Source organism: Mya arenaria, chromosome 1 (genome assembly GCF_026914265.1).
Source record: "Mya arenaria isolate MELC-2E11 chromosome 1, ASM2691426v1".
NCBI classification, from domain to species: domain Eukaryota; kingdom Metazoa; phylum Mollusca; class Bivalvia; order Myida; family Myidae; genus Mya; species Mya arenaria.
In genome coordinates, this window is record NC_069122.1 from 19,710,812 (window position 1) to 19,737,505 (window position 26,694).

The following is a 26,694-nucleotide window of genomic DNA, read 5'->3' on the forward strand; positions in this document are numbered from 1 at the left end:
GAAGGCCATGAGGATGAAGACGGTGGCGATCTGGAGAACTAGGCGGACAATGGGGTTGACTGAGGACTGAGGGTCTGTGTTGGGGTCAGAAGGTGCAATCACCACTATGGAGACTATAGCGACCCGTGACTGTTGTTGGGGAGAGTCTTCCATAGCCTGATGGAGCAGATATAGTATTTCAATTATTTGAATGTTGAGTATCAGTTTATCAAGGTCTAAAATAGCCTAACAGTTATCCCCTTACCTCTTAGATTGAACTTGATCAATTTGACGAATGATCTTTTTCAAATTATAGAAAATCACACTGCAAAATTAATAACGGAGTTTAAAACAATTTGAACATTCTGAATAGTATTTTAACCCATCTATATACCATGCTTTATATGTTTTAAGTACTGTCCCCGATAGCTGTGATATAAGTATTTTGTTTCCCATGAAAACAACAGTCGAACCACGTTGGCTCGAACTTGCTTGGCTCGAATTCCTCGTTGGCTCGAATTGAATGTTAAGGATATCTTTAGACTGAACGTAAGTTTTCCAGCTTGGCTGGAATTGTCCGAGGCTCGAGGTATTTTCGCCGGTCCTAAGGAGTTCGAGCGATTGGGGTTTGACTGTACTGGTACTCAAAACATTAATAAGCTTATAAGTTGTCTATAATATTGTCATCAATAATAACAGGAACATCTCGACCATATCTGCCATGCGACGAGCTGGGCCCGTATTCATAATACACATCTTAAGTCATTTCTAATGCACCAGTCAATTGTTACCACGCCCCCTGGTCCGGGGAACAGCGGGGACTTTCGGTCCAGCCAAGCCCGGGTTAAATCCGAACTGCTGGTAAAAGGCCCATTCCCCGCATTTTTTGGCGCGAAGACAAAACCACCGCATTCACCCGGTACTGCTTGGCCACCTGGGAAGTAAAAACACGGCCCATATGCCCGGTTATACCCGGTATACCCCCGGACCTGGGGGGGGGGGGCGTAGTTACAATTGAATGGTGCATTAACGTAAGTCGACTTCTTAAAATATTCATAGTCAAAATAAAAGAAAAGTATTAACATCAATACAAAGTAAAGCATTTCAGATATCATCAAGTTCTTCATATGAATTAACTAGTAAGAATTTAGGAAAATGACTTAAGTAAGGAAATGAAGTAAGATGTTTATGAATATCGGCTTAGTGCATCAGTAAAAGTAGTTCGTAAAATTAATAATAATATCATTAATTAGTTGTAGTGTTTTAGCGTGTAATTTATATTACGTAGTTCAAAATGGATTCCCAGCTAAGTGTACTAATGCATAAATCATACAGATTCCTAAGAGGAAAGACCTTAAACGTAATGGCTAAATTAAAATGACTACTCGATCTAATTGCAGCGTGAATAAATGTTAAGTATATTGACAACAATATTTATCCGAGAGATTTTGGAATGAAATTGCCGCGGTGCTCCGATTGCGTTACACCAATGTTAACAATTCACACCACGGTCTATTTCCTAGTCAACGTAGACATGCACCTGATATTCCTCACACTACATTACAAGAGGTGATAACTAAATCCTGCTATGAGAAACCGTTTAGAGTTACCTACCTTTACAAAAATGACGTATTTGTTGGGAACGGTTGAGTTCATCTTCCGTGTTTTGTTTACGCGGCCCGTTTCCTCGTCGACGTGAAAATACACGTCGTAGTCGTCTGGTTCCGCTGTAAGAAAGGAAATTTGTCCGTCAAAACAAAGGGGAATTAGTAGAAGAACAATTAAATGCTGCATCTTTGGTCGTTTAAAACGTATTCAGTTTTGATATGTTCTTATATACTTACAATGCATCACGGAGTATGAGATGTTATTCTGTGACGTCATATCTCCGTCCACCGCTCGTAATGGTATAAGAGCTACCGAGATCGATACCCGTATTCTCTATATTATGATGACAATACATCAATATATAGTATAGTCTTTCATGTTTTTTCGATGAAATGGAGTTTTATCAGTGCAATAACAACAGTGAAAATATCAATTTGATATTTTCACTGCAAAAAAGGAGTGAAAATATCAACTTTCAGAACTACTACCTTATATATACCTGCACGATTACCCCCGTGGGTTCCCGCAAATAGTCCTACGCCAAACGACAAATAACTAAAGCAGACGACGAGTCGTCTATGTTGTAACGGTGAGAAATATGTTTGATAATAATAGGAGTGACGCGATGATATATGTGAAATATTTTTAAGTCAGCATGCTTTCAAGATAAGGGGAATTAGCTCAAGTGGTAGAGCGCTCGCTTAGCATGTGAGAGGTACCGGGATCGATACCCGGATTCTCCAAATGATTTTTATGTTTTTTTTAACTCTACATCAAAAATACATTTTTATTCCAATACCAACTTATATAAAACAAAGTCTAAAAGTCGTTGCCATAATGGGAAAGTATATTACAAGTATATAACCTATAAAAACATATTCAGATGTAATGTTTCGCCCTATAAAATAGTGTAGAAGAGCGTTTTAACTTGTTGACTGTTAACAAGACAAAAAATCTGTTTCGTAACTTTTTAACAAGGGGAGGTTGCAGAGTGCTATCTTAGTATGTAAGGGCTACCGGGATCGATCCCCGGATTCTCCATATTGTTTGATGATATTTTTTTTAAATAAATTTTGAGAATTTTTACATCAAATATATGTCGATTGATTGTTAATAAAAGACCCATCTCGATAGAATACAAACATGCACGAAACATCAAATTAAATAGTCATTCAATATGCTGTAAACAGCATGGTAAATAAATACAAGTATATGCCAAAATGCAATCTCGAACACCGGAGTGATGATGATAACACCTCGTACTCAATACATGGAATCATCATTCACAAACTATAACAAAAATATATGGAATGGCATTCCTTTATATATACGTACCTTGAAAACCCTTTAAACGTTCAAAAGAAATTATAAGTTTCATTTATAGTGTGAATGATAAGTTATTTAACATGTTCTTTAACATATGTAAATGTTTAATTTATAGTCATGTTCTTGAGAGTCTGTCAGTGAATGTTTAAGTATGAATGCATTTGTTAACAGAATGTTTAATAGTTTTATATGTAAATGTATCTTTCTAGTTTTAACATTGACAGGTGACTTATTTTCAAGGATTATGCTTTTTCTTTTGTTTCTTTACTTTGAAGGACATATTGAAAATTTGAATATATGTTCTAATATGTCTAAATGAGTAACCTTCGGTAAATAAATGTACAGACAGTGCATGCATTGTTTATTGCATGAAATGGACATATACTTTTTCATAGAATCAAAATTATTTAAATGTCAAGGTGTGTAAGCTTTGCCCATTCGGCGAGTGCTCCGTTAAGATTGTTAGTCTCTTTTTTTTTGGAGCATAGTGCACAGACAGAATGTAACCCTGGCTAGAGCTAACCTGGTTCTTTAACGTGCACCAGTGTATAGCACTATCAGGACCCCCATTTAACGTCCCTCTCGGAAGAAGATTAGGGTTGTTTTAGTGATGCACGGGTAATCGAACCTGCGACCCCTGGATTGATAGTCAAGTGTGTTATCACTAGACCACGAATCCGCCACTTTAATGTCAACATTTCAATAAAAGACATATAGCACCAAGACCTGTCACTGTCACGCGACCAAACGCCCCTGATTGGGCCTTGTCGGACGGATAGCTACTATTAGAACACAGGCGATATTTGAGTAAAAAAATCCATCTATGTCCCCCTATGGGTTTTCAATTAGTCTTTTCGTATCTAAGTAAGGTAATTACTGACTGCTCTACCAAATTTTTAGACCGTACGACCAAGCATACTGCACCTATGCATTGGACAACCTTTTTTGTATTCATGGTCTCCGCGAGTTCGATCTATGACTAACTGACCCTACAATAGGGTCATCTGCTTGTCATGACCAACTTCCTTTCCAAGTTAAAGGACTGTGGACCAAGCATACTCTAGTTATCAATCTGACAAGCTTTTTGTGTCCAAGGTCACCGCGACCATGACATTTGACATACTGACCTAACAATAAATTTGGGTCATCTACTGGTCATGAACAACCTCCATGACAAGTTTGAGGACCGTACGACCAGCATACTTTGGCTACCAATCAGACAAGCTTTTTCTGTATAAGGTCACCATGGCCTTGACCATTGACCTACTGACCTCAAATCAAAACGGGTTATCTGCTTGTCATGAACGATCTCCATACCAGGTCTGAGGACCTAAGGCTCAAGCGTACTCTTGTCATCAATCAGACAATCGGACAAGGCTTGGTCTATCGGCCGACCGACAAATCGACGTGTACAAAGCAATAATCTTGAGAATGTCATATATGTATTCTTCGAAAACGTTATTTGTTAATGTAATTCGTTTATATAACTGTTATTTATATTTTCTTGTTTTCTAATGGCATCCAAATCTAGTTTGCTCTTTTAGTGTAGTACGGCGTATGGCTCACCCTCGCATCCGGAATAAAAAATGTGTCGTATCCTTTTTGCAACGGCAGGTAATAAATTTCCTACAGTAACACCGTATAGAATCGTTCATATTGAAACATTCATTTAAAGCTAAAAGTGCATGTGTGCTGTTAGTTTAGTACACATATATATACATATAGCTAGTGTACATATTCAAAACAAAGCCCAGCGCCCCCCCCCCCCCCCATCCCCAATTTCACATTCGTTGGTTTTCTTATACGCTTTGTTTCCAAGAACTAAATGGGTTAAAGGATGAACCTCCTTGATTTTTTTACAATAAAGCGTCCAATGATTCACACACATGTTTTCATGAATGTTTTTATAACTATCACTTACTGGATCATAAGTATCAACATTTTGTAGTTTTGGGAGAATAAAAGCGCTTATAATTTTGCGACTGTTGTATTTAAACACTATAAACGGGTTATACGTATGGATCTGTTCTAGTTGTGTTTAAAATGAAGACCCCCAAACTTCACACACGTTGGCTTTCTTGCACTTTTTGTTTCCAAACACTAAATGGGTTATACGATGTCCGTTTAGGCCGCGTTGGCGGTGCATTCCATCCAGGTCTTTGTTTGGTATCTAAGGGTTTCTTAACTACCACCATTTTCCTTCTCTGCGACTGGTTGGAATATACTGAACCTCTACGCGTGTTTATTGTGTTTAGTGACGTACTGCTCGGGGATTTAACAAAGCCTGCCCCGGTGGCGTAGTTCCATTGTGGAACTGTGAGATGGTCGTTATCAAGTGTAACCTGACTTGGGCTAGCAGGATTGTCAGGAATTGTCGTGTTTAGACTTGAATTGGAGCTTTGGTACACGGCAAACTGTACCTTGGCGTTGTTATCGTTGCTCGGCATATCTTTAACTTTAACCTGTAATAAAACAGACTAAACTAAGACATGAGACAAACATGCGCATGGTTGTGTTTGAAACTACAGCAATGAAATAAAAACGACTAAACTAAGACGGAGGCGTGTGACAAACATGCGCATAGCTGTTTGAGACTACAGCAATTAAATAAAACAGACCAAACTAAGACGATGGCATGTGACAAACATGCACATGGTTGTTTGAAACTACAGCAATTAAAAAAAAATTACTAAAGTTAATCGGAGACATGTGACAAACGTGCACATTGTTGTTTAAAACTACAGCAGTGAATTTGCTGTTAAACGTCGAAAATATAAACATTGTTAAAGTAAAACTACAAATAAGCATCGTCGACAACAGACACATCCGTGTAACAGAATTGATCACACGTGGGTAACCAATGATGCGAAAATAGATGAAAATCACGTATTGATAAAATGTACCTTGGAATGGTGCACCTGGTATCTATGATGAAAGATGACCACACAGCCAACTATGAAGGCCATGAGGATGAAGACGGTGGCGATCTGGAGAACTAGGCGGACAATGGGGTTGACTGAGGACTGAGGGTCTGTGTTGGGGTCAGAAGGTGCAATCACCACTATGGAGACTATAGCGACCCGTGACTGTTGTTGGGGAGAGTCTTCCATAGCCTGATGGAGCAGATATAGTATTTTAATTATTTGAATGTTGAGTATCAGTTTATCAAGGTATAAAATAGCCTAACAGTTATCTCCTTGCCTCTTAGATTGAACTTGATCAATTTGACGAATGATCTTTTACAAATTATAGAAAATCACACTGCAAAATTAATAACGGAGTTTAAAACAATTTAAACATTCTGAATAGTATTTTAACCCATCTCTTTAACATGCTTTATATGTTTTAAGTACTGTCCCCGATAGCTGTGATATAAGTCTTTTCCGGTAAGAGAAATGGGAAACAAAACTACAGTCGAACCCCGTTGGTTCGAACTTGCTTGGCTCGAATCCCTTGTTGGCTCAAATAGACTGTTAAGGATATCTTTAGACTGAACGTAGGTTTTTCAGCTTGGCTCGAATTTTCCGAGCCTTGAGGTATTTTCGCCGGTCCTAAGGAGTTCGAGCCATTGGGGTTCGACTGTACTGGTACTCAAAAGATTAATAAGCTTATAAGTTGTCTATAATATTGTCTTCAATAATAACAGGAACACCTCGACCATATCTGCCATGCGACGAGCTGGGCCCGTATTCATAATACACATCTTAAGTCATTCCTAATGCACCAGTCAATTGTAACCACGCCCCCTGGTCCGGGGAACAGCGGGGACTTTCGGTCCAGCCAAGCCCGGGTTAAATCCGAACTGCTGGTAAAATCCCCGCCAAATGCCCCTGCATCCCAGGGACCCTAGGTAGGGCCCATTCCCCGCTATTTTTGGCGCGAAGACAAAACCACCGCATTCACCCGGTACTGCGGGGCCACCTGGAAGGTAAAAACACGGCCCATATCCCCGGTATACCCCCGGACCTAGGGGGCCGTGGTTACAATTGACTGGTGCATTAACTTAAGTTGATTTCTTAAAATGTTCATAGTCAAATTAAAAGAAAAGTATTAACATCAATACAAAGTAAAGCAACATAGATATCATCAAGTTTTTATATCAATTAACCAGTGAGAACTTAGGAAAATGACTTAAGTTAGGCAATGAAGTAAGATGTTTATGAATATCGGCTTAGTGCATCAGTAAAAGTAGTTCTTAAAATTAATAATAATATTATTAATTAGTTGTAGTGTTTTAGCGTGTAATATTTATTACGCAGTTCAAAATGGATTCCCAGCTAAGTGTACTAATGCATAAATCATACAGATTCCTAAGAGGAAAGTCCTTAAACGTAATGGCTAAATTGAAATGACTACTCGATGTAATTGCAGCGTGGATAAATGTTAAGTATACTGACAATCAATATTTATCCGAGAGATTTTGGAATAAAAATGGCCGCGGTGATCCGATTGCGTTACATCAATGTTAACCATCCACACCACGGTCTATTTCCTAGTCAACGTAGACATACAGCTGATATTCCTCACACTGCATTACAAGAGGTGATAACTAAATCCAGCTGTGAGAAACCGTTTAGAGTTACATACCTTTACAAAAATGACGTATTTGTTGGGATCGGTTGAGTTCATCTTCCGTGTTTTGTTTACGCGGCCCGTTTCTTCGTCGACGTGAAAATACACGTCGTAGTCGTCTGGTTCCGCTGTAAGAAAGGAAATTTGTCCGTCAAAACAGAGGGGAATTAGTAGAAGAATAATTAAATGCTGCATCTTTGGTCGTTTAAAACGTATTCAGTTTTGATATGGGTTTTTTATACTTACAATGCATCACGGAGTATGAGATGTTATTCTGTGACGTCATATCTCCGTCCACCGCTCGTAACGTGCCCGGGGATAGCGATAATTCGCCCTATAGTAATAATGAAAATTATAACGTTACTTGTACGAGATAAAACAAACGAAAAATATATCTCTTAAATAAAGATATAATTTGATAATCTCAAATTCATTGAATCGATAAATCAGATGAAGGTGGGTTTTTTTAAATAAAGTGTTATCAAGATCATTATAGAATAGTTAATTTGAGACCACGCGTATCTACTATCTGAATCCTAAGAACACTACAACCATAAAAGTGACACTGTTATTCAAAATCAATACATACACATGTAAAACAAACATCAATTTTGACTGATAAACCTTTAACTATTCACTAAATAATGCATTTATGGAAAATATTTATTACTGTTAACAATATTGTAACCGTGTATTTAAAAGCAGAAAGCGCAAAAATATTAAATGATTGGTGAATGCTAAAAGATTTACTGTGGTCTACTATAGTCTCATTTGGTAGACATACCATGTTTTATGCTCATTTCTTTCAGATTGAACTCGGTATCCTTCAAAAGAACCATTGTTTTTGACATTGATTCATCTTTCTTTTGGAATATTAAAACAATAGTATTAATTGTGGTAAATCTTATTTGGTAGTAAGAGTACATCTTTAAACTTACCATATAGTCTTCGCTGGTATCGGCACTAAATAGAGGGACTACACAACCGCCGGACGTTGCCGCGTCCCGACTCTGAAACTCCGGAAGTGAGTCGTCCACGTCGACTATACTGACCATCACGTGGCGTGGAGGCACCAGCAATGTCGACTGAACATAGAAGTTGGATAATAAGAGTAATTAAGAAAATGCATCGGTGTCATAATGGACTCACATGCGTTTGATTTGCAACTGCTGCGCTTTTCGGAGGTGTCGATAAGCTGCACTCTCACAGATTGACCGATTTGACAACTTTTTCATTTTTTCTCAGAATCAGCTGATTTTGGCATCAGAGTGTTTTCAAATCAGTCATAAAAGATAACACACTATAGAACCGGCCCAAAAATAACTGTCGAATATTTTTTTTTTTTTTTCTTAAAGCGTTAGTAACGTTCATACCCATTATAAATTGCCATTGAAGTGTATTATTGCATAAATAATTATGATTACAAAGGTAAAGTAATTAAGTTTAACTGCTAAATTGAAATTACTACGCGACCTACTTGCACCGTAGTTAAATATTTAAAATTTCTGACATTGTAAACCGTCCATATACATCCGAGGTCATTGTCGATGAAAAAAGGCTGAGGAGTTTCGAACAGTTGCTTGCTTTCTTCCTTTTTTATCTTACTTATTCCTGCCGACAACGTAAATATGTTACATATATTTGAGTATACCCATTCGGAACTCCTCGGCCATTTTTTTATCGAAAACAACCTCGGATGTATTTGGACGGTTTACATACTCAAAAAGCGATACGTTTAAGTCCGCTCAGCGGCAAGTAGATCGCGCAGTATTTTTTTTATTTAGCAGTTAAACTTTATGACTTAACTCTTAGGAATCTTAATTATGTTTGCAATAATACACTTCACTGGCAATCAATTTAAACTTAGGTCAATAAATACAACTCTAAAACACTACATTTGAATAATTTGATTCAAAAATTTACGAACTACTTCAACTGATGTATCGGCATACATCCGAGGTTGTTTTCGATAAAAAATGGCCGAGGAGCTCCGAATGCAAACTTACTAAGCCTGAATTGTCCTGGCACCGAAATATCAAGACTATGTTGGCCACTTCCGGGTCATCTCCCTAGAATTGACAATAGGTTAGACTTAATTGGGATCAAAAATAAGTCTAAAATTTGCCATTTCGATTTATAATCGAGAAATCAAAAAAAAAATTATATGATTTTTGATATGAATTTGAAAAATATAACTTTCCGAAACACCCCTAACAGTTGAATATAATAATTAAAGGGACTAGACACCAGATGATACAATTGCCAGAAAAAGGAAAATTGTTAAAAACTTAAAATGTACATCGTTTTGTAAATCACACCGCTTACGACACATGCATCGCAGTTTTGGGGCATTTTTCAAATAGAAATTTACCATAAATCTCATTAAGTTTAAACATGGTGTCGGTATATTATTATGTACTCATAAGCATTTATGATTTAAATTGGAAAACCACTAGACATTATTTTTAAACGGGGACATTCAGATGAAACAGCAACACGAGTGTTGCGTTTATTCTTTTGATTTGACATGTAAAATAATGTAATATCGGCCGCCTGCTAGCTCGCCTTGAAACTCAAGTCTTGTTTTGAGGAAATATTTGCCGAGGTTTTGACTATCTGGTATCTAGTCTCTCTAAACCAAGAAAACAACGCAAGACAAAATAAACTACGTAATCTTACCGCTAGCTTGTACAAATGTTCAAGGTCAATTCTTTTGACAAGGACAAGTGAATACACATTTCCTTCTGACGTTACGTTGAAAACGCCATCAAACAACGCTTGAAATTTAGTTGGCTCGACGTTGACGTTCATAGTGATGTTTGTCACGTCTTTCATTTCCGCTAACAATGTTCCTGTATGTACGAACATTGTTTTAAAAAAAATATTATCGAAATGCATGTATACAAAATATTCATAAGATTACTTAGCCAATCGATGACTGAACACAAAAGACTTAGTCCTTATACTGCTACGCTATTTTTCTTTTTCACATGAATACTAAAAGTGATATTTACAGTTAAAGTCGATCCCGGTTGGCTCGAACTCGCTTAACTCGAATTCCCCGTTTGCTCGAACTAGAGGTAAAGGACCGATCTCTTTATACTGAAGGTAAACATTCCCTATTTACTCGAATTATCCGAGGTTCGAGGTATATTCGCCGGTCCCTGAGAGTTCGAGCCAACGGGGTTCGACTGCAACTATTTACAGTACAATATACTTCACTCTGTATGTTACGTTAGTAGTGCATATTGCTATTTTAAAAGAAATGTCATTTAGTATATGCAATACTTTTTACCCGGTAATGCTGATTCCGCGAATTCAATATCTGCAGGCAGCTGCCCGAGCGCAAGCGCACAACAACTTCCGGTAAATTTACACGGTGGTACCCAAGGCAATCCGGGTGTTGGGGGACCCAGCAATGGCGGTTTGGGAGGGTAAATTGGCATGTAAATTGGCAACTTCGATGCCATCTGCTGCTTTTTGGTCGTAGAATTCACAGTTATGCTGGACTGTGTTGGTGAGATATGGGGAGTTGAAAGCAAGCTTGCATCAATAGAAGAAGATTTGGTGACTTTTGATTGGTAAGTGGCAGATGTTGAGAGCGATTGGTTTGTCGAAACACGTGATGGTCCCAGAGAGGCAGTTGTCGGTTGCAACTGAAGAATAGAGTCACTTTGAAAAAACACTGAGTTGATTGAAGGTTTATCAATTAATGAAGTAGGGTTAATTTGCAATACTTCTGTCGTACTAGTTGGCAATCCGTTTGGTGCAACACTGAAATAACTAACATATGAAGGTGAGTAACTTAATATTGACCTCAAGACGTCTGTTGAAGACTTGGTCAAACTTGTTGTCGAAGATGGAACCGTTATCGACGTTAATACGTTTGCATAAGGCACTGTCTTCGGTGTTTGTAATGTTGAAGTCGTTTCCAAAGCAGAGTTGTACGAGGTGCTCAAAGATGATCTGATAGATGTTGTTTCAGCTGATAAATTAATAGATGGAGACAATGCGATGGAAGAGCTCGTCACAGTTGAAACATTCAGTTCATTTAATGATGATATTCCCACAAGAGTATCACTAGATGCAACAAAAGCACTGGAAAACCAACTGCTAGATAATGAAATTGCATATTTTTGTGAAAACGTATTTGCATCTGTTGTAGAAGCAAATACAGTTAGAAAACTTGAAGCTTTTTCATAAGTTATTGCGCTGAATGTACTGGAGGATAAGTAATGTTCTGAAAGACCAGGAGTTTCATATTGAGATGAATATCTCGAGGGTGATGAAAGGATGTCGGTGTCTGTTGAAAAGCTCGACAGGAGTGGAGCAGACGAATATTGTGGCAATTGTGTGGTTATTTGGCTGGAAATTTTAACGAGGGTCTGATTTCCTGCAGCGCCTGAAAATAAAAGGTGGATTGTACATTCGTTTACTAATGTATTCAACACTAAGATGTCCTATTTATTTCGTTATACATTTTCGTTTCTCATGAATTTTAATAAATTGTAATTATCTACATATATATATGCTATTCTCAAAATATGTATCAGTTTTACAATTCATTCGTTCGGTTGTCTATTTGTTCGTTCGTTCATTCGTTCGTTCGTTCGTTCGTTCGTTCGTTCATTCATTCATTCATTATATTCATTATTGCATTCATCCATTCATTATTTCATTAATTTTATGAGATCCAATACATACCTTTGATATAAAATAGCCATTCCAAGATCAGAATCCGTAAAATATTAATCCTCTGAACACGAAACAATATCATAGTTTATATAATTCGACAAAAACCATGAACTTCGGTTAATACATTAATTTCGATTTCGAAATTATTAGACACTGTAATTAAAACAAATATTAGAATATGCATTCCAATTTCAGAGTTGCCATTTATCACTGATTCAAAGTGAAAGAAAATTGTCCATAAGCCCACATCGCCTTAAATCATTTGTAACTCCTGTCCACCGAAATTTGGACCGTTTCGTCGGCTAAAACATTCAAAAATGGCCGAAGAGTTCCAGATGCGGCTAAAAATTTCGAACGAAGAAGTCAAATGGATGGCTTGCACCCAACTCGTCAACATTTGTATATACCTGAAGCATGTTTAGTATCATTATATATCCATGGGTTTGTCAAAAACTGCAGGGGGCATTATCAGAAAGACTGTGTACATAGTTTGGTCTTATCACATATTCTTTGAATGTAAACAACTCTCTGAAACCCAAACGATAAAGTCTGAAATGCCAAGACTGGGAAAATGTAAGTCAATATTGGCTTATTTGATAAGAAATCCATTCGTTTCAATCTTGTTCAAGTTTTCAAAATAGACACCTTTTGTCCCAATGTCAGTCAAATGTAATTCATTTCGTTAATTGCTGATTTAATTAGGGGTTAGTTTGGTGAATTTAAGATTGTGTTTTACCTAGATCTTGTTAATAAAATGTTCCTACAATAGGCTGGTGGTCAGCAAGCCGGGCGAAGGGGTTTCCTCCAGGTTTCTTAACATCACAAGACCACACTCTCGCGCAACATCGTGCCAACGAGAGTAACTTAGCATATAATATTTCTCCCACCTCAGATAAGTAGATCCAATAATTTGACCATGCTAAATATTCTTATCTTGCCCATGGGTGAAGATAAAATGCCCGTATGAAACTCCTTTTTAATGGTCACCACATTGTAATTACCTCCCTTGTTGAAGACTGTCGTCAGTAGCATCAAGAAAATCTTGTCTTATGGTAATATTTAGAATGCTGATTTATTATTTCTCGCTTCAAATGTCACCATAAAACAGTTTTCACGCACCATTCAAGAAATAATGCTTCATTCTCCTTAGAACTATTTAAAAAGACCGATTTGACTATTAACATTCACCGGATCACTGCGCGGATATCCATGACAACCACGTGCTATTGCATATCCATACGCAATTATTTTCACTAAGCACAAAAGAGTTCCAGCAAAAAATACATTTTTACTTAATTTTGTTTTACTGAGGTGGGAGAAAAAGCATCTACCATAGCCGCTCGTGTAAGATAGTTTCATCCCGACCCTCGCGCAGGGTGTTTTGCAGAAACTCGGTAAACCTCGTTTCCGCAAAACACCCTACGCTCGGGTCGGAATGAACCTATCTTACACTCACGGCCATGGAAGATACTTTTAATCTACCTTTTCCGCAATATATAATGTTTAAAGAGACTAGACACCAGATGATATAATTGCAAGAAAAAAGTGAATTATCAAAAAGGATATCGTTGAGTATAATGCATTGAATCTCAATTACTGATGTATGTCATTGTCAACGACGAATTTAATTTTCTCAATATTTGCATATTTCCCAGTTTGAAAATTTACTAAGTCTGCCTACCCTGGAAATAAGCTTAATGGACAATCCTCGGTCCAGTCTGGGACCAATAACAAATCCCCAGTTCAAATCGCTTCGCTTTGCTCCGGACCTTAACTCTAATTCAGGAATAAATTACTTTATGCAATCTTACCAATGCTTAGTTTAAGATCACAATCCACTTGCATAAATGTTATTTAATCATATTTGCCAGTTATAAGCTGCCAACTTATTGTATTTTATTACTTTTATTGTGTATTTTACCTCAATCAATCTTAAGCGACTTCATACTTATTTTGTTATTTAACATTCCATATCGATTTTTAAATGCCGAAGTACACAAATTTCAAATTAAAGAAGATATGTGTTATTTTTTCAACAGCACCGCACTCACACACACGCGCAAGCATCGCCCCCTATAATGTGACTCCTAATCCTGGAGCCGCCCCTGTATAGGACCATAAAAACGTTCATATGGAAAAGAATATTTAAACATGAGCTTCAACCATTGAGTATGCTTTAGGAGAAGTCGTTTAAAGAAGTCATGGACGACAGACGGATGTACGACGGGGCATCCAAAATTCGAAAACTCTCACCCCGAGCCCAACGTGTTAAGGTGAGCTAAAAGTTTTTTTGTTTTGTTTTTTAAATCCAATGTTAAACAAAGTTAGTCTTAATTCACATAAAAAATAAAGCCTTTATACCATTGCCAATACAGTGTCACTTGCCCTACGAACCTGGAGAGGTTTTACCAAGAACATTTTTAGAAGCAGTATAACTACTATAAACAAGAGAGCCATGATGGCCCTAGATCGCTCACCTGTTAAACGGTCTAAACTATTGGGCAGGGATAAATTTGACACAACGGGTCAGGATTTTAAGAAAACTGTATAGAAGTGAAATGAAATTCATCACCAATACAATCATGATCACAAAAATGGCATTTTCTGACATAATACGAGTAAGTTCCTCAAGTTATGCTTTGATATTTTTTGAGTTATCCCAGGACCAAGATTTTTTTCGAGTCAACAGCTTTATTTTTAATAAGTCTAGGGCCATAAACTCTGCATTACTTTGTCTGACAAAAAAATAACCAATGTGCATAATCTCCATTTTGGCCTCTATCCACATCCTAAGTTTCATTAACCCAGATTTGATTCTTTTTGAGTTATCACAGGACCAAATTGGCTATATTTTTAACAGGTCAAGGGCCAAAACTCTGCAATACTTTGTCTGAGGCCCCCAAAAAATAATTGTTTGTTTAGGGTAACCTTCCCAAAAATTCTAGGTAGGGTAGGTAGGGATTTTTTTATATTTTATCATTATTTTTTTTTCAAAATCTGTCATAAGTTCAGAGTGTTTTCTTGCATATGGCAGTCTTTCCTACATTACTGTCATTGCCTGACTTTGTTTTATCATATAAACAATAATTCTGATTAAAATCTGCATTTATCCGCCCTGCGTAACTCTCTATACGCTAACGAATATATTTTTGCTCAGAAACGGAAAAAAATAGTTAGGGTCGGCACATTTTTATAGGTAGGGTCGGGTTACCCGAATAGGACATATTTTTTTTAGGCCTGACGAAAAAATAAACCAATGTGCATAATCTCCATATTGCCCTCTTTCCACATACTAAGCTTCTTTAACCTAGCTCTAATACTTCTTGAGTTATCGCAGGACCGAGAATTATGTGTACGGACGAACGGAGAGTAAACCCAAGTCCCCGCTGCGAAACCGGTAGGGGACTAAATAAAGTCCAGAAACGCAAAACTATAGGTAATTCTGACCATTGACCCATGAGAGTGACCTTGACCTTTTCTTATTCTCAACACATTGTCTTATCATGGTAATAATGTGTGCCAACTCTATTTCTTAACCTGCCAATCCATTATAAAGTTACACACTAAACACTAACATATAAGAAATTCTGATCATTGACCTCAAAAGTATGACCTTGACCTGTGGTCAAATGCTTAACAAATTTCAACAACACAACAAACTTTTAAACATATTTATTCAGTAAAACATTAGGTCCCAGCTGAACGATAGACTACATTTCATGAAAATATCACTAATTGTTTTCTTTTTCTTTCCTTTTGTTTACTAAGATATAAACAACCATTAAATAGTTAATAGCATTTCATAAATTCACACAATCACACAATCTTCTAAGGTTATTTTTTTTCAAAATGAGTCCTGTTTTGTTTGCCAACACGCGGGAGACTAGAGGAACAGCCTTTAGTGCTCAGGAATGTTGTCAGGGAGGTATTTGTAAGAGCCTGCCTCGACCTGCTCATCCCATTCAGAAACCTGATAAAGAAATAAAGGCAATTTATAAAAAAAATACCACAGGAAATGTTTGAGTTGATTTACATAATTTCTGAAAGAGATGCCACGTCACATCTATTTATAACTGTATGAAACCAATCATAACTCATCAGACTTCTCATGTGAAACTGTCATTTTAAAGTGACAGTCTTATTCAAAATCAATACATACACATGTATTAAAAACATCAATTTGGACTGATAAACCTTAACTACTTACTAAATGATGCATTTATGGAAAATATTAATAACTGATAACAAGATTGTAACCGTGCATTTACTAGGTGAAAACGCAAAAATATTAAATGATTGGTGAATGCTAAAAGATTTACTGTGGTCTACTATAGTCTCAAAAAGTAGAAATACCGTGTTTTGTGCTCATTTCTTTCAAATTAATTTCGATATCCTTCATAAGAACCTTTGTTTTCGACATTTATTCATCTTTTTTGGAATATTAAAAATTGTGGTAAATCTTATTTGGGAGTAAGAGTGCGTCTCATGTGAAGCTTTCATTTGAACTCGTGACTGTAACATACATGTACATTTCTCTTGGAGCAGAATCATGTTCATACCACCAAGATGAACAAGCACAATTAACACTAGCTTCCCAAAAACAAAAAAGTTAAGAAACCATATCCAGTCAATAAGAGTGATTAAATAATATTATTATGTTGAAATCAATTGTTTCACAAATGAATCGTAAACACCATTGCCCTGACCCGAGGGCTGCTTTGTCCAAAACCAATGAGATACATGTAATCTATTGGTGAGGTACAACTTATTTAAGGAGCTTCATGGTTCTAGGTCAAGCAATAATCAAATTATTTGCAGACAAAGTGTGCAAAAAACAAAGATCGGCAGTGACTCTGACCTATGACCCGCAGTTATGGAAACCAACAGGTACTGTCAAGTTCACAGATTTAATATATCTTTGGAGGTTCACGGTCCTAGATCAGGCAATAACTTATTGTATTATTAGAATTGTGCAAATAATGTTTGGTAGTCAAAATAATTGTGCCTATGACCTTGGCTTTTGACCTACTGGAAAACAAGGTACAAATGTTATCTACTAGTCAAGGACATCCTACCACATGTTAATCATGTCCTTGACCTATTGACCCCCATATATGAACAATCAATGTCAAAAGCAACAGAACACAAAAGTGGTCTATGCCAAATGTTCTCCAGTTATAGTGGGTAAAAGTTTTCGCAACACTATTGAAAGTGACCATTGACCTAGTGACCCAAGAAATACTAGAGATCATATTGTCAAGGGCAACCTACCATCAAAGATCAAAGGTCCTAAATCAAACCATTCTTGATTTAATGCGCTACTGACTGATCTACCAAAATTTGCAAACCAAAGAGGACATTAAAGATGGGTTAAGCCTAAAAAAATAACCATAACATACATATTTCTTAGGGCAGAGCTGCAGATAGCTAGCCTTGAAGTAGTTGCAGTTAGGATAGTCCTCTCCTTTCAGCCTGATGCAGCGTTGGTAGTCAATGTAGTTGCGCTCGCAATTGCTGTAAAATATAAAAAGAAATTATTTGTAAAATCAGAAGTGGCTAGCTCGAATTCAAGATTTTATATTTGCGCTGCTGGTTGACTTTTTAAATATGCCAAGAACTACTGTTTAAAAATCTGTGCTAGATTAATTTTGTTAACAATTTAATCCATAATTTGCTTCCCAAATCATAATTGATCATTGTAGTAATCTTCAGTAGAACCTGTTTCAAAAGATGACCCAAAACCGATGAAATAGAGAGACACTTACGGCAACTGGTTCTGGTGAGGGAAGCGAGAGTCAAACGGAGCCGCCCCCTTTGCCCAGCCGGCGTCGTAGGCTGTTATAGAATACAAAAGTACATGCAATAAAAATAAGTACACAATAATTTTTACATGTACATGTAGCTAAAGAAACTATACATAAGTGAATTAGAAAAAACCCATAGATGTAAGCCTTAAATTTTGGACTTGCTCAAATCATAGGCTTACAGGTATGGAGTCAAATGTGTCGCAGCACAACTCTGGAGTTTCGAAAGGGTAAAAAACTTCTAAAAGGGCAATTGTAGTTGGCCAACAAGGTACTTTGCATCTGCCCTGTTCCAACTTAATGGGCGAGGCCCTCCAAGTCTTCACCTACTTTCAACAATTGTCCTGTCACTTCCAAACAAAACTAGAGCTGTCACAGGAGTGACGAATACCCCCAAATGCCGCCCGGACACAGGAATGGCAAACCATTCCTTTGAAAAGAGGCCATAACTCCAAGGTTACTGCACACTGCATCTTCTTTTATCATGCATGTATTGTTTGTCCGGAAACCGTTATTCTATTTTCATAACAGTGCACAAAAACCTTTACTCCACTGGCCCCATTTTCAATCACAAGCATTGTCTTCACAGAGGCTGCCTATACAGCAAGTTTCATCACAATATCTCATGCCCAATTAAAGTTATGAAGCAGAAACCATTTTTCTATTTTTAGTAACAGTGACCTTGACCTTGGCACCACCAGCCCCAATATCGAACTTGACCTGTATCTTCTGAAATGTACACCTGTGTACCAAAAAATGTTCAAATCCGTTTAGCCTTTCATGAGTTATCGTCCAGAAACCGTTTTTCTATTTTTAGTAACAGTGACCTTGACCTTGGCCCCACCAGCCCCAATATCGAACTTGACCTGTATCTTCTGATGTAACACCAGTGTACCAAAAAATTTTCAAATCTGTCAAGCCTTTCATGAGTTATCGTCCTGAAACCGTTTTTCTATTTTTAGTAACAGTGACCTTGGCCCCAATATCGAACTTGACCTGTATCTTCTGATGTTACACCTGTGTACCCAAAATTTTTCAAATCTGTCAAGCCTTTCATGAGTTATCGTCCGGAAACCATTTTTCTATTTTTAGTAACAGTGACCTTGACCTTGGCCCCACCAGCCCCAATATCGAACTTGACCTGTATCTTCTGATGTTACACCTGTGTACCAAAAAATTTTCAAATCTGTCTAGCCTTTCATGAGATATCGTCCGGAAACCATGAAAACCGACAGACCGACCGACCGATCGACCGACCGACCGACCGACAAGCTCACTCCTATATACCCCCTCAAACTTTGTTTGTGGGGGTATAATGAAACCCCTGCACTTGTTGACAGTTTTAGGCCCCTTGTCAAAATTCTGGTAAAAATGAGATATTTACACATTTATTGTTATTAATATTCAATTTAATCAAAGAGCAGCAGCAAACTCTTTTCAAAATCGAGGCCTTTGGCCAGTAGAGCTAAAAAGATTAGTTATTTTTTATAGGAGCACTAATTTGTTTAGTAGAATGTAGCCTTTTCCCTTATAACCGCGTTTTCGTTAGCACCGGCTAGTCTCAATCATGCAGGCGCTCTAATTAGAGTCAATGAACGATTTAGACCCGGATGCAAGTGTCTAGAAGATCGAGACTAAATTGGCAACATGAAAACATTTATTTCACTTCCTGATTCTTGAAAATTACGTGAACAAATCACCATTCAACCACCATTTTAAGTTTGATTAAATTTTGGACAGATGTGTTTGTTTTTATTTGGCTCCCGCTAAAAGAAAACGTATATATACTGAGCAAGAAGTGTAGAATTTCATTGACAGAGATTATCCAAAGTTTGAATTTGATTCGGACATGTTTGACGGGAATTCGGATGACCGTTACAGTGAAAAGACAGTTTCCAATCGGTCATCTATACTTACTTCACCTGTCCAGGTAAAAACTTCAGGTGTGTATTTTTTATTGTTTTGCTGTTAATATAGCAAATATGATGTAGTTTTTGTATTATTTGTTTCCTTCAAAAATATACATTTAATGATTTATGCATGTTTTGTTTTTTTATTTTGCTACAGATCAGAGTATAGTGTTTATTTAATTCATATGCAATGTATGTATAGTAATAGAAAAATAAAGTTTGGCCAAGAAACAAGCACCACTTTTCTTGTGTTATCATCAAACTGTTTCAGTAATGCATACTACATGTACATTATACTACAATGAACATTTATGTATAATATTGCTTATTAAAATATCAGATTCCTTCATCGCAGCGGATCATGAAATTCCTGTCTCCATGAGGCAACGAGGGTGTACTTGTGGTGGAGACCTTGGTCGCCAATGAGTCAATGTTCGTGGACAGTATGATGATGCTAAAAAATAACCTGACTGACATTCCTATGTGCTTCATGCAGTCCCATGAGTTTTACAATTCACACAAAAACATCAAATAAACCGGATTGTGTATATTTTGTAAATATTAGTCAAAAAGGAAAAAAAAATGTGTCAAAAATGTATTAATCACACTTTGTGTTGTGAATAAATGTTTGTAGATTTTTTAGATGTTCATGATTGTGTATATTTAAACTATATATGGCAATCGTTCCAAGTGTTCAATATTTATGCTGATTGGTTTTTGTCTATGAAAGATATATTGCATATTTTTGTATTTTTTTTTTTAATATTTTTTTGCTATAAATGAAAATTGACACAAACAGTATTTGCAGTACAAAAGAAGTAAAAGTGTCTGGTGTATATATGTTTTCTTATACTTGTCTAAATTTGAACAAGATATCTAAAAAAAAATAAGGAAAACCTTCCAGTTTAAAAAAGGTAGGTGTTAAATTCTGAGAAAGCCAAACATCTTCCTGGTGCTGGCTGGAATTTTTCATGACATATTTGGTGCTGAAATGGTTTACAATATGGTGTAGGTTTTTTATAAATTCTCTTCCAGAACTTAGATGGCTACCAAGGCCAATTTAGTAGTCATTGCAAGAGTGATAGCTGTAGTTTATATTTGATTGCAAATGCCAATATTCATTTTGTGAGTTATTTTTCAAGTCACCTTGTCTAGTCATTTCCATGGCAGATATGACAATGTATTTTAATAGAGAATTATTTTTAACCAAGTTTTCCAAAGGAAAAGTGGAAAACCTAGTTAATAGATTTGGATATGCCATTGGGCAGACAGGTGGCCATGACCATTGGCGCTTGTGTCCAGGCTTTAACTTAGCCATGCATAGGGTATTTTGAAAAAAACTTTTCAAAAAGGTTTAAAAAACTGGAACTGGAAAACTGTGGTTTTGAGTTCTCTCATCTATTAAATAGTTTAAAGAAATACATTTGCTTGTTCTCAAATAGCATTTGTTTGATCTCAAAACTAATATTTGTAAAGAATTATCTTTTAGTGTTATCATTCTTTCACTGGATGTTATCCTTGTACTGTTTAGAATATCATTGTTTAAGTAATAATTGAATAAAATGACAGCAAAAGTGAGTTAAATGACTATATATATTTGTTCGCTCTTCGCTAAATGCAAAACAAATATTTTTATTATCAATTTGGTGTGGCCTTCAATGTACAATTATCAAATTGGGAAAAAAATACAAATGTATAAAATTTTGAGAAAAACGGACAGTTTTTCGCAAGGGGAAACAGCCTTTAGAAGGCAGTAAATTGCACCAAAAAAATCACTGGTAAGACTTAGACGGACAATAACAAACAATAAAATACTGACTGTTGATAGGATCATCCGCTTCATAGAGTGATTCGACATTCGGCTCACACTTTTTGAGCATAGGGCTTTTAGTTTCCTTTAAGACAGCCTTATAAGGCTTCCCTGCATCTATATGCTGTTTCACATAACCAGGCATGGCCACCGGAATTCCTGTCCAGGCAAGCGTATTCTTTACCCTTTCTGCCATTGATGGTGCCTCTTTAGTTGCCTCGTCAGCCATTATAGTAGATGTTCTGTAAAACATGCAAAAATAAACACCTTGAGCTTTCAGGGATAATCACTAGGTGAAACCTTTTTTTCAATAAAATAATTGGAAACAAGAGGCCCATGAGGGCCTTTGCTCAGCTGGCATGACTTTTTTAAATGTGTTTATCCAAAGCATGTACATACTATTTATAGGCAATTTACTAAACCCAAATTCAAAGAGAAGGGACAAAGGGAGATAAACACTACAATGATACATAACTTCCTGCACAAGTTATCTCCCATAGAGTATATTTTGCTAGGGCAGCAGCATGTCAAGGGCCATAATCTAGTCATGCATGGGCCAACCTGGCTGGTTTAAGAAAGGAACCAAGCTCTCATGGATATATAGCTAACTACATTCATATCAACTATTGTTTCATGGCATAGTATTCTTGTGAAAAACTCACTCAAAGACAATAGTTAGCAGGAAAAAGCTATGAATACCCACTCCATCACCAATAAGCAAACTAAGTCCAGTCATCGTATTTAAGATTTTGGATAAACCAACCCTTATTCTTACACTAGTGCACGGCATTAAAATAATAAAACAAGACCTACTACATATCTGTATCTGTAAACATTCTAGACACCAATAATGGCTTTCACACTACAGGGGAGTATGCATGAAAATTTAGTCAGTAAAGTTCATACAGTCAAAACTCACTACAAATGTATGACGAACCCTGTAATCTTCTATGTAATGTTCTCGATATGTCAAACTTTTTTCAATTAAGTTAAACACTTATTAGTATTGCCGTTTGTTTCATTCAAAATAAAAGTTATCTTAGTTCTAATTCTCCATTTTAAGCAAAGGGGCAGAAGGGAGTTGGATTGTTGATGAAGGGAAGTAGGGGAGGATGAAGGTCCTGTCAACATGTAGTGCTTGAGGCATTAGTGACAAGATATTACTGACATCTATTTCATATTTTTCGGAAACTAAATAATGCAAGTTTATTTAAAAAAAACAAAAAACCTACAAACTTCAATATATCACTGTATCAAAAACATTATTGACAGCCTGATATAAGTTTTCCGTCAAAACAAATATTTTCAAACAGTTAAGTGTTAAGTATTACTTGACAAGGGAGATCATGGCTACAGAAAACATCCTTAACAATGCGAGATTATCCAGAAGTCGGTCAACGTGTCAAGGTAAACATTCATCCTACAATTTTTTTAACCAACAAGCCCGATGATATCGTAGCCCAGGTCATTTTTTTCATCGCCACAGGCGATCAGGCCACCATTAATTTCACACACTGATACAATTATTTTACGATAACTCTAGAATTAAATATTGATTACATGAGACAAAATTGTTGAGATTGTATTACTTGACTTTCAGCATGTACATGTACTATTTCTCGAACGTACAGCTCACTCAAAGGTGCTAGGGGAGCTTACTTCGTCCAGTTGAAATAAATTAAATGTATGCATCAAAAAAAGCTTTAAAAGCTGCACTCTCACAGGGCCTTAAAAAAAAATTGTTTGATTAGGGTTACATCCTTTTCAAAAATAGGTAGGGTAGGTAGGCTTTTTTTTTTTTTTATTAGGCTTTATATAAGAATATCATTTTCATCATTGGAGAATGGTGTTAAAGCTTTCTTCTGTATAAGCATTTAAGGTTTAAACTACATATTGAAAAGCAATTTAAAAAAAAAACGAAAAAAAAAAATTGTTTTTTCATTTTTTTTTTCAAACTGACTAGAAAAACGGACGGGTCGGCGCCTATTCGGTAGGTAGGGTCGGGTAACCCGAACCACATGTATTTTTTTATTAGGCCCAGGTTGAACATTTAGACAACTTTTTTTATTTTTTGTCTTGCATTGAGCCGTTTTTTGCCAAAATGCATTGAAACCAGTTCTATAAAACCAGTGGTCGAAATTAGCACAAGGCCGCAAGCCCTGCACTGGTAAAATGTCTTCCGGGCTTGCTCAAATTCTGAAGTTTATATAGCAGGGCTTGTTCAAAAATATAATTCTATGCAATAGTATAAGAATTCGGGCTTGTTTATACGAAAGTCTAATTTCAATGACTGTAAAACTGCTGACAAAAATATAGAATGCCGATTTTAATCAAAAATTTGATGTTTTATGCATATTTCTTAAACCAGTAGTAATGGTTGAAGCCATAAAACATTAATTTTCTAACAGAAATATGAAAATCTGCGATCTGATCTTTTGTCAGCAATTTTTTATCATTGGTTTGCCAATATTTACGCAAAAATTTGCTTTTTCCAAGGCAAAATATGAAAAAGTTGTCAAAACGGTATATCTGTGAGAGTGCAGTTTTAACCTCGAACTTACTCTTCAAATAGAGTCACAGCAATCATTGTCTGCAAATATGCCCCCTTCTGTGATGCCATATATCATAGTATGTGAATAAAAGGTGACTGTTGATAATTCATCATATAATCTTCATTTATTACCAATTTTGTTTCAAAAGAAATAAGAGTAAACTAAAAGATCAGAAGTAGTGACGACCAGTCGATATTCGCAAATCCTGAATTTTTGTGAGCCCGGAAAGCATTTATCTGCTACCAATGCTGGGCTCTGGCCAATTTGTTCCACCATTTAACATATAATTTTGAGTATCTACGTTGTATTATACATCAACTCTCAGCAAGATTTGTTTCAGGACATTTTCTGTAATCCTGTTCTTTTATCCGAAAAAAGTCGTCTCCGAAACGGACTCAATTCTCAATGCATATCGACGTTAGCACAACAAATACAAACTCAAACTCCCTGGTTATAACAATCCCCCAAAAATACATGTTTAAATGTTTTATATTGAAAAATGTATACAGTACTTTCCTCAAAATGATCAAAAATTGACACTTACTTTGTTGACCTTCAGTTTCTATCCGAGCACGTACCGTACGCCTAATCGAAACACTGAAAGAAGCCAAAGAAATTTGCACAAGAGGTTACACACCACTATGAATGTGGTCCTTTGCAAAACGCGTTTCAAAAATAGTATTGTGAATAATGATGGATATTAAAATATTTTCCTCTTTCATCGCAAAAAATAATAAAACATAAAACTTGCGGCATTTGTCTTTCATTATGAAAAAAAATGTTCCTCAGTTTAAAATAATGAAACAGGTTTTTTTAGTTGTTTTAAGTGTAAGGTCGTTTTTTATATGCATTAGTGGCGCCGCCAAGAGTGAAACTATAGTTTTTCTATGATAATGAGTAAAAGAAGATGTGTGTGTGTGTGTGTGTGTGTGTTTTTGTGTGTGTGTGTGTGTGTGTGTGTGTGTGTGTGTGTGTGTGTGTGTGTGTGCGTGCGTGCGTGCGTGCGTGCGTGCGTGCGTGCGTGCGTGCGTGTGGGGGGGGGGTATGTTTGTTTACGTAGTTGTATTGGTATCTTAATTTATTTTTCTGAATAGCCCCTTATTTAAAGAGTGTTTGCTTCGCCGCTACCTGTGGGACACCCTCACGGAAAGTTAATAATTGCATGATGACTTACTTGTCATTTTCTATTTTCGGTTCGTGGATAACTAGTTCTCTTAAGCGTATCATTAATAATATTGTTTACTCGTTTTTGTGTTAAAAATGAACTTTTATCAATGAACGTAAATTAGTCCCATGTCCCAAAATATAAAAGTTAATGCACAGTGATCTGTTTAATGCTTTTGAAAACAATATATTACGTCATGCTGTAATGTACGCTAAATGGGCCATTATAATGCCAAAAGTTGAACTTTGTCCGACTCCATATTTGTTTTTGAAAAAAAAAATAAACATGACATGATAAATTGGCTTGAAACAAATGCATTTTTAATATGAATAATTAAGCTGAGTTGTGTATTCATACTGGTAGACATTCCCGTATTGAACCATGTTATAGTTATGGTCAAATACTAATTTATATGTGTGGTTGATATTCATATTGCTTTGGGAACATGTGGGAACGATATGTACTAGATACGGTTCATTCACAACTATGCAGAGCAGGGTACGGGATAATGTGCTCTGTACACCACAGATATTTACATTTGAATGTTGGCATGGTCCTTTTTGATCTTCAGAAGGCTTTCGATAGAGTAAATCATTCATTTTTAATGAAAACTAAAGGCGATGGACCTCACTAAATTGTCCATTAATTGGTTGTTTACTTGCTATTGGTTTGATATAAAAAAAACAACAACAGTAAGTTGAAATTTCAGATAAATACTCATCGTCATATACCGTTTCTTGTGGTGTGCCACCAGTGTCAATTTAAGGGCGAGTGTTGTTTTTTTTTCTAATAAATCAAAACGACATGTCTGTTGTTGTCTAAAATAGGTTAATCATTTTTGCAGACGACACAGCAAATAGAATGTCAAGTAAAAAAAAATGAAAATAGAAAATATGTTTGTTACCTGAACTTTGTAAGTGAGTTGCTAATATGCAAAAAGCTTTCCCTGTATCTAGGAAAGACTGAGTCTATTCTACGTCGGTCACAACAATGATTTGAATCCCAATCTAAAGTTGATATAAAATGTGATGGCCAATCTATAGAATCAACGAATTTTGTCTTCAATTGATCAAAATGTGTCCCTTTAGTCTATTGCAATGTCTATTATTAGAAAATCAAATGCAATGTATCTTTATATGAAAATAGAAGGAATAAAGATCGGGACCTAGCAACGACCTCGACCAAGATGCAGTTCTCGAATTATTCCCCGCTCGAGTTACAGCAGTTTTACTATAGATTACTTGTGATACTTGTGTGTTTTATCAAAAAATCG

The 26,694-nt window shown here is 36.3% G+C and overlaps 2 protein-coding genes and 1 non-coding gene across 3 annotated transcripts; 1 reads left to right on the forward strand and 2 right to left on the reverse strand.

Moving 5' to 3' along the window:
• The first annotated feature begins 2,257 nt into the window (after positions 1–2,257).
• On the forward strand, positions 2,258–2,330 carry Trnaa-agc (transfer RNA alanine (anticodon AGC)). The gene has a single exon. It is a non-coding gene; the product is annotated as a tRNA-Ala (tRNA).
• A 2,432-nt stretch (positions 2,331–4,762) lies between these two features.
• On the reverse strand, positions 4,763–11,435 carry LOC128231992 (uncharacterized). Its single transcript, XM_052945311.1, has 8 exons — positions 10,781–11,435; positions 10,165–10,337; positions 9,492–9,554; positions 8,424–8,570; positions 7,732–7,819; positions 7,501–7,613; positions 5,817–6,026; positions 4,763–5,375 (listed from the first exon to the last, which is right to left on the reverse strand). Exons 1-8 carry the CDS (start codon positions 10,953–10,955, stop codon positions 4,974–4,976), a joined length of 1,371 nt encoding a protein of 456 aa, XP_052801271.1. The 5' UTR covers positions 10,956–11,435; the 3' UTR covers positions 4,763–4,973.
• Positions 11,436–15,837: 4,402 nt separating this feature from the next.
• LOC128231999 (uncharacterized) lies at positions 15,838–24,853 on the reverse strand. The gene is made up of 5 exons (XM_052945324.1): positions 24,801–24,853; positions 21,714–21,946; positions 17,946–18,015; positions 17,580–17,694; positions 15,838–16,150 (listed from the first exon to the last, which is right to left on the reverse strand). Exons 2-5 carry the CDS (start codon positions 21,931–21,933, stop codon positions 16,079–16,081), a joined length of 477 nt encoding a protein of 158 aa, XP_052801284.1. The 5' UTR covers positions 21,934–21,946; positions 24,801–24,853; the 3' UTR covers positions 15,838–16,078.
• Between the last annotated feature and the right edge of the window lie 1,841 nt (positions 24,854–26,694).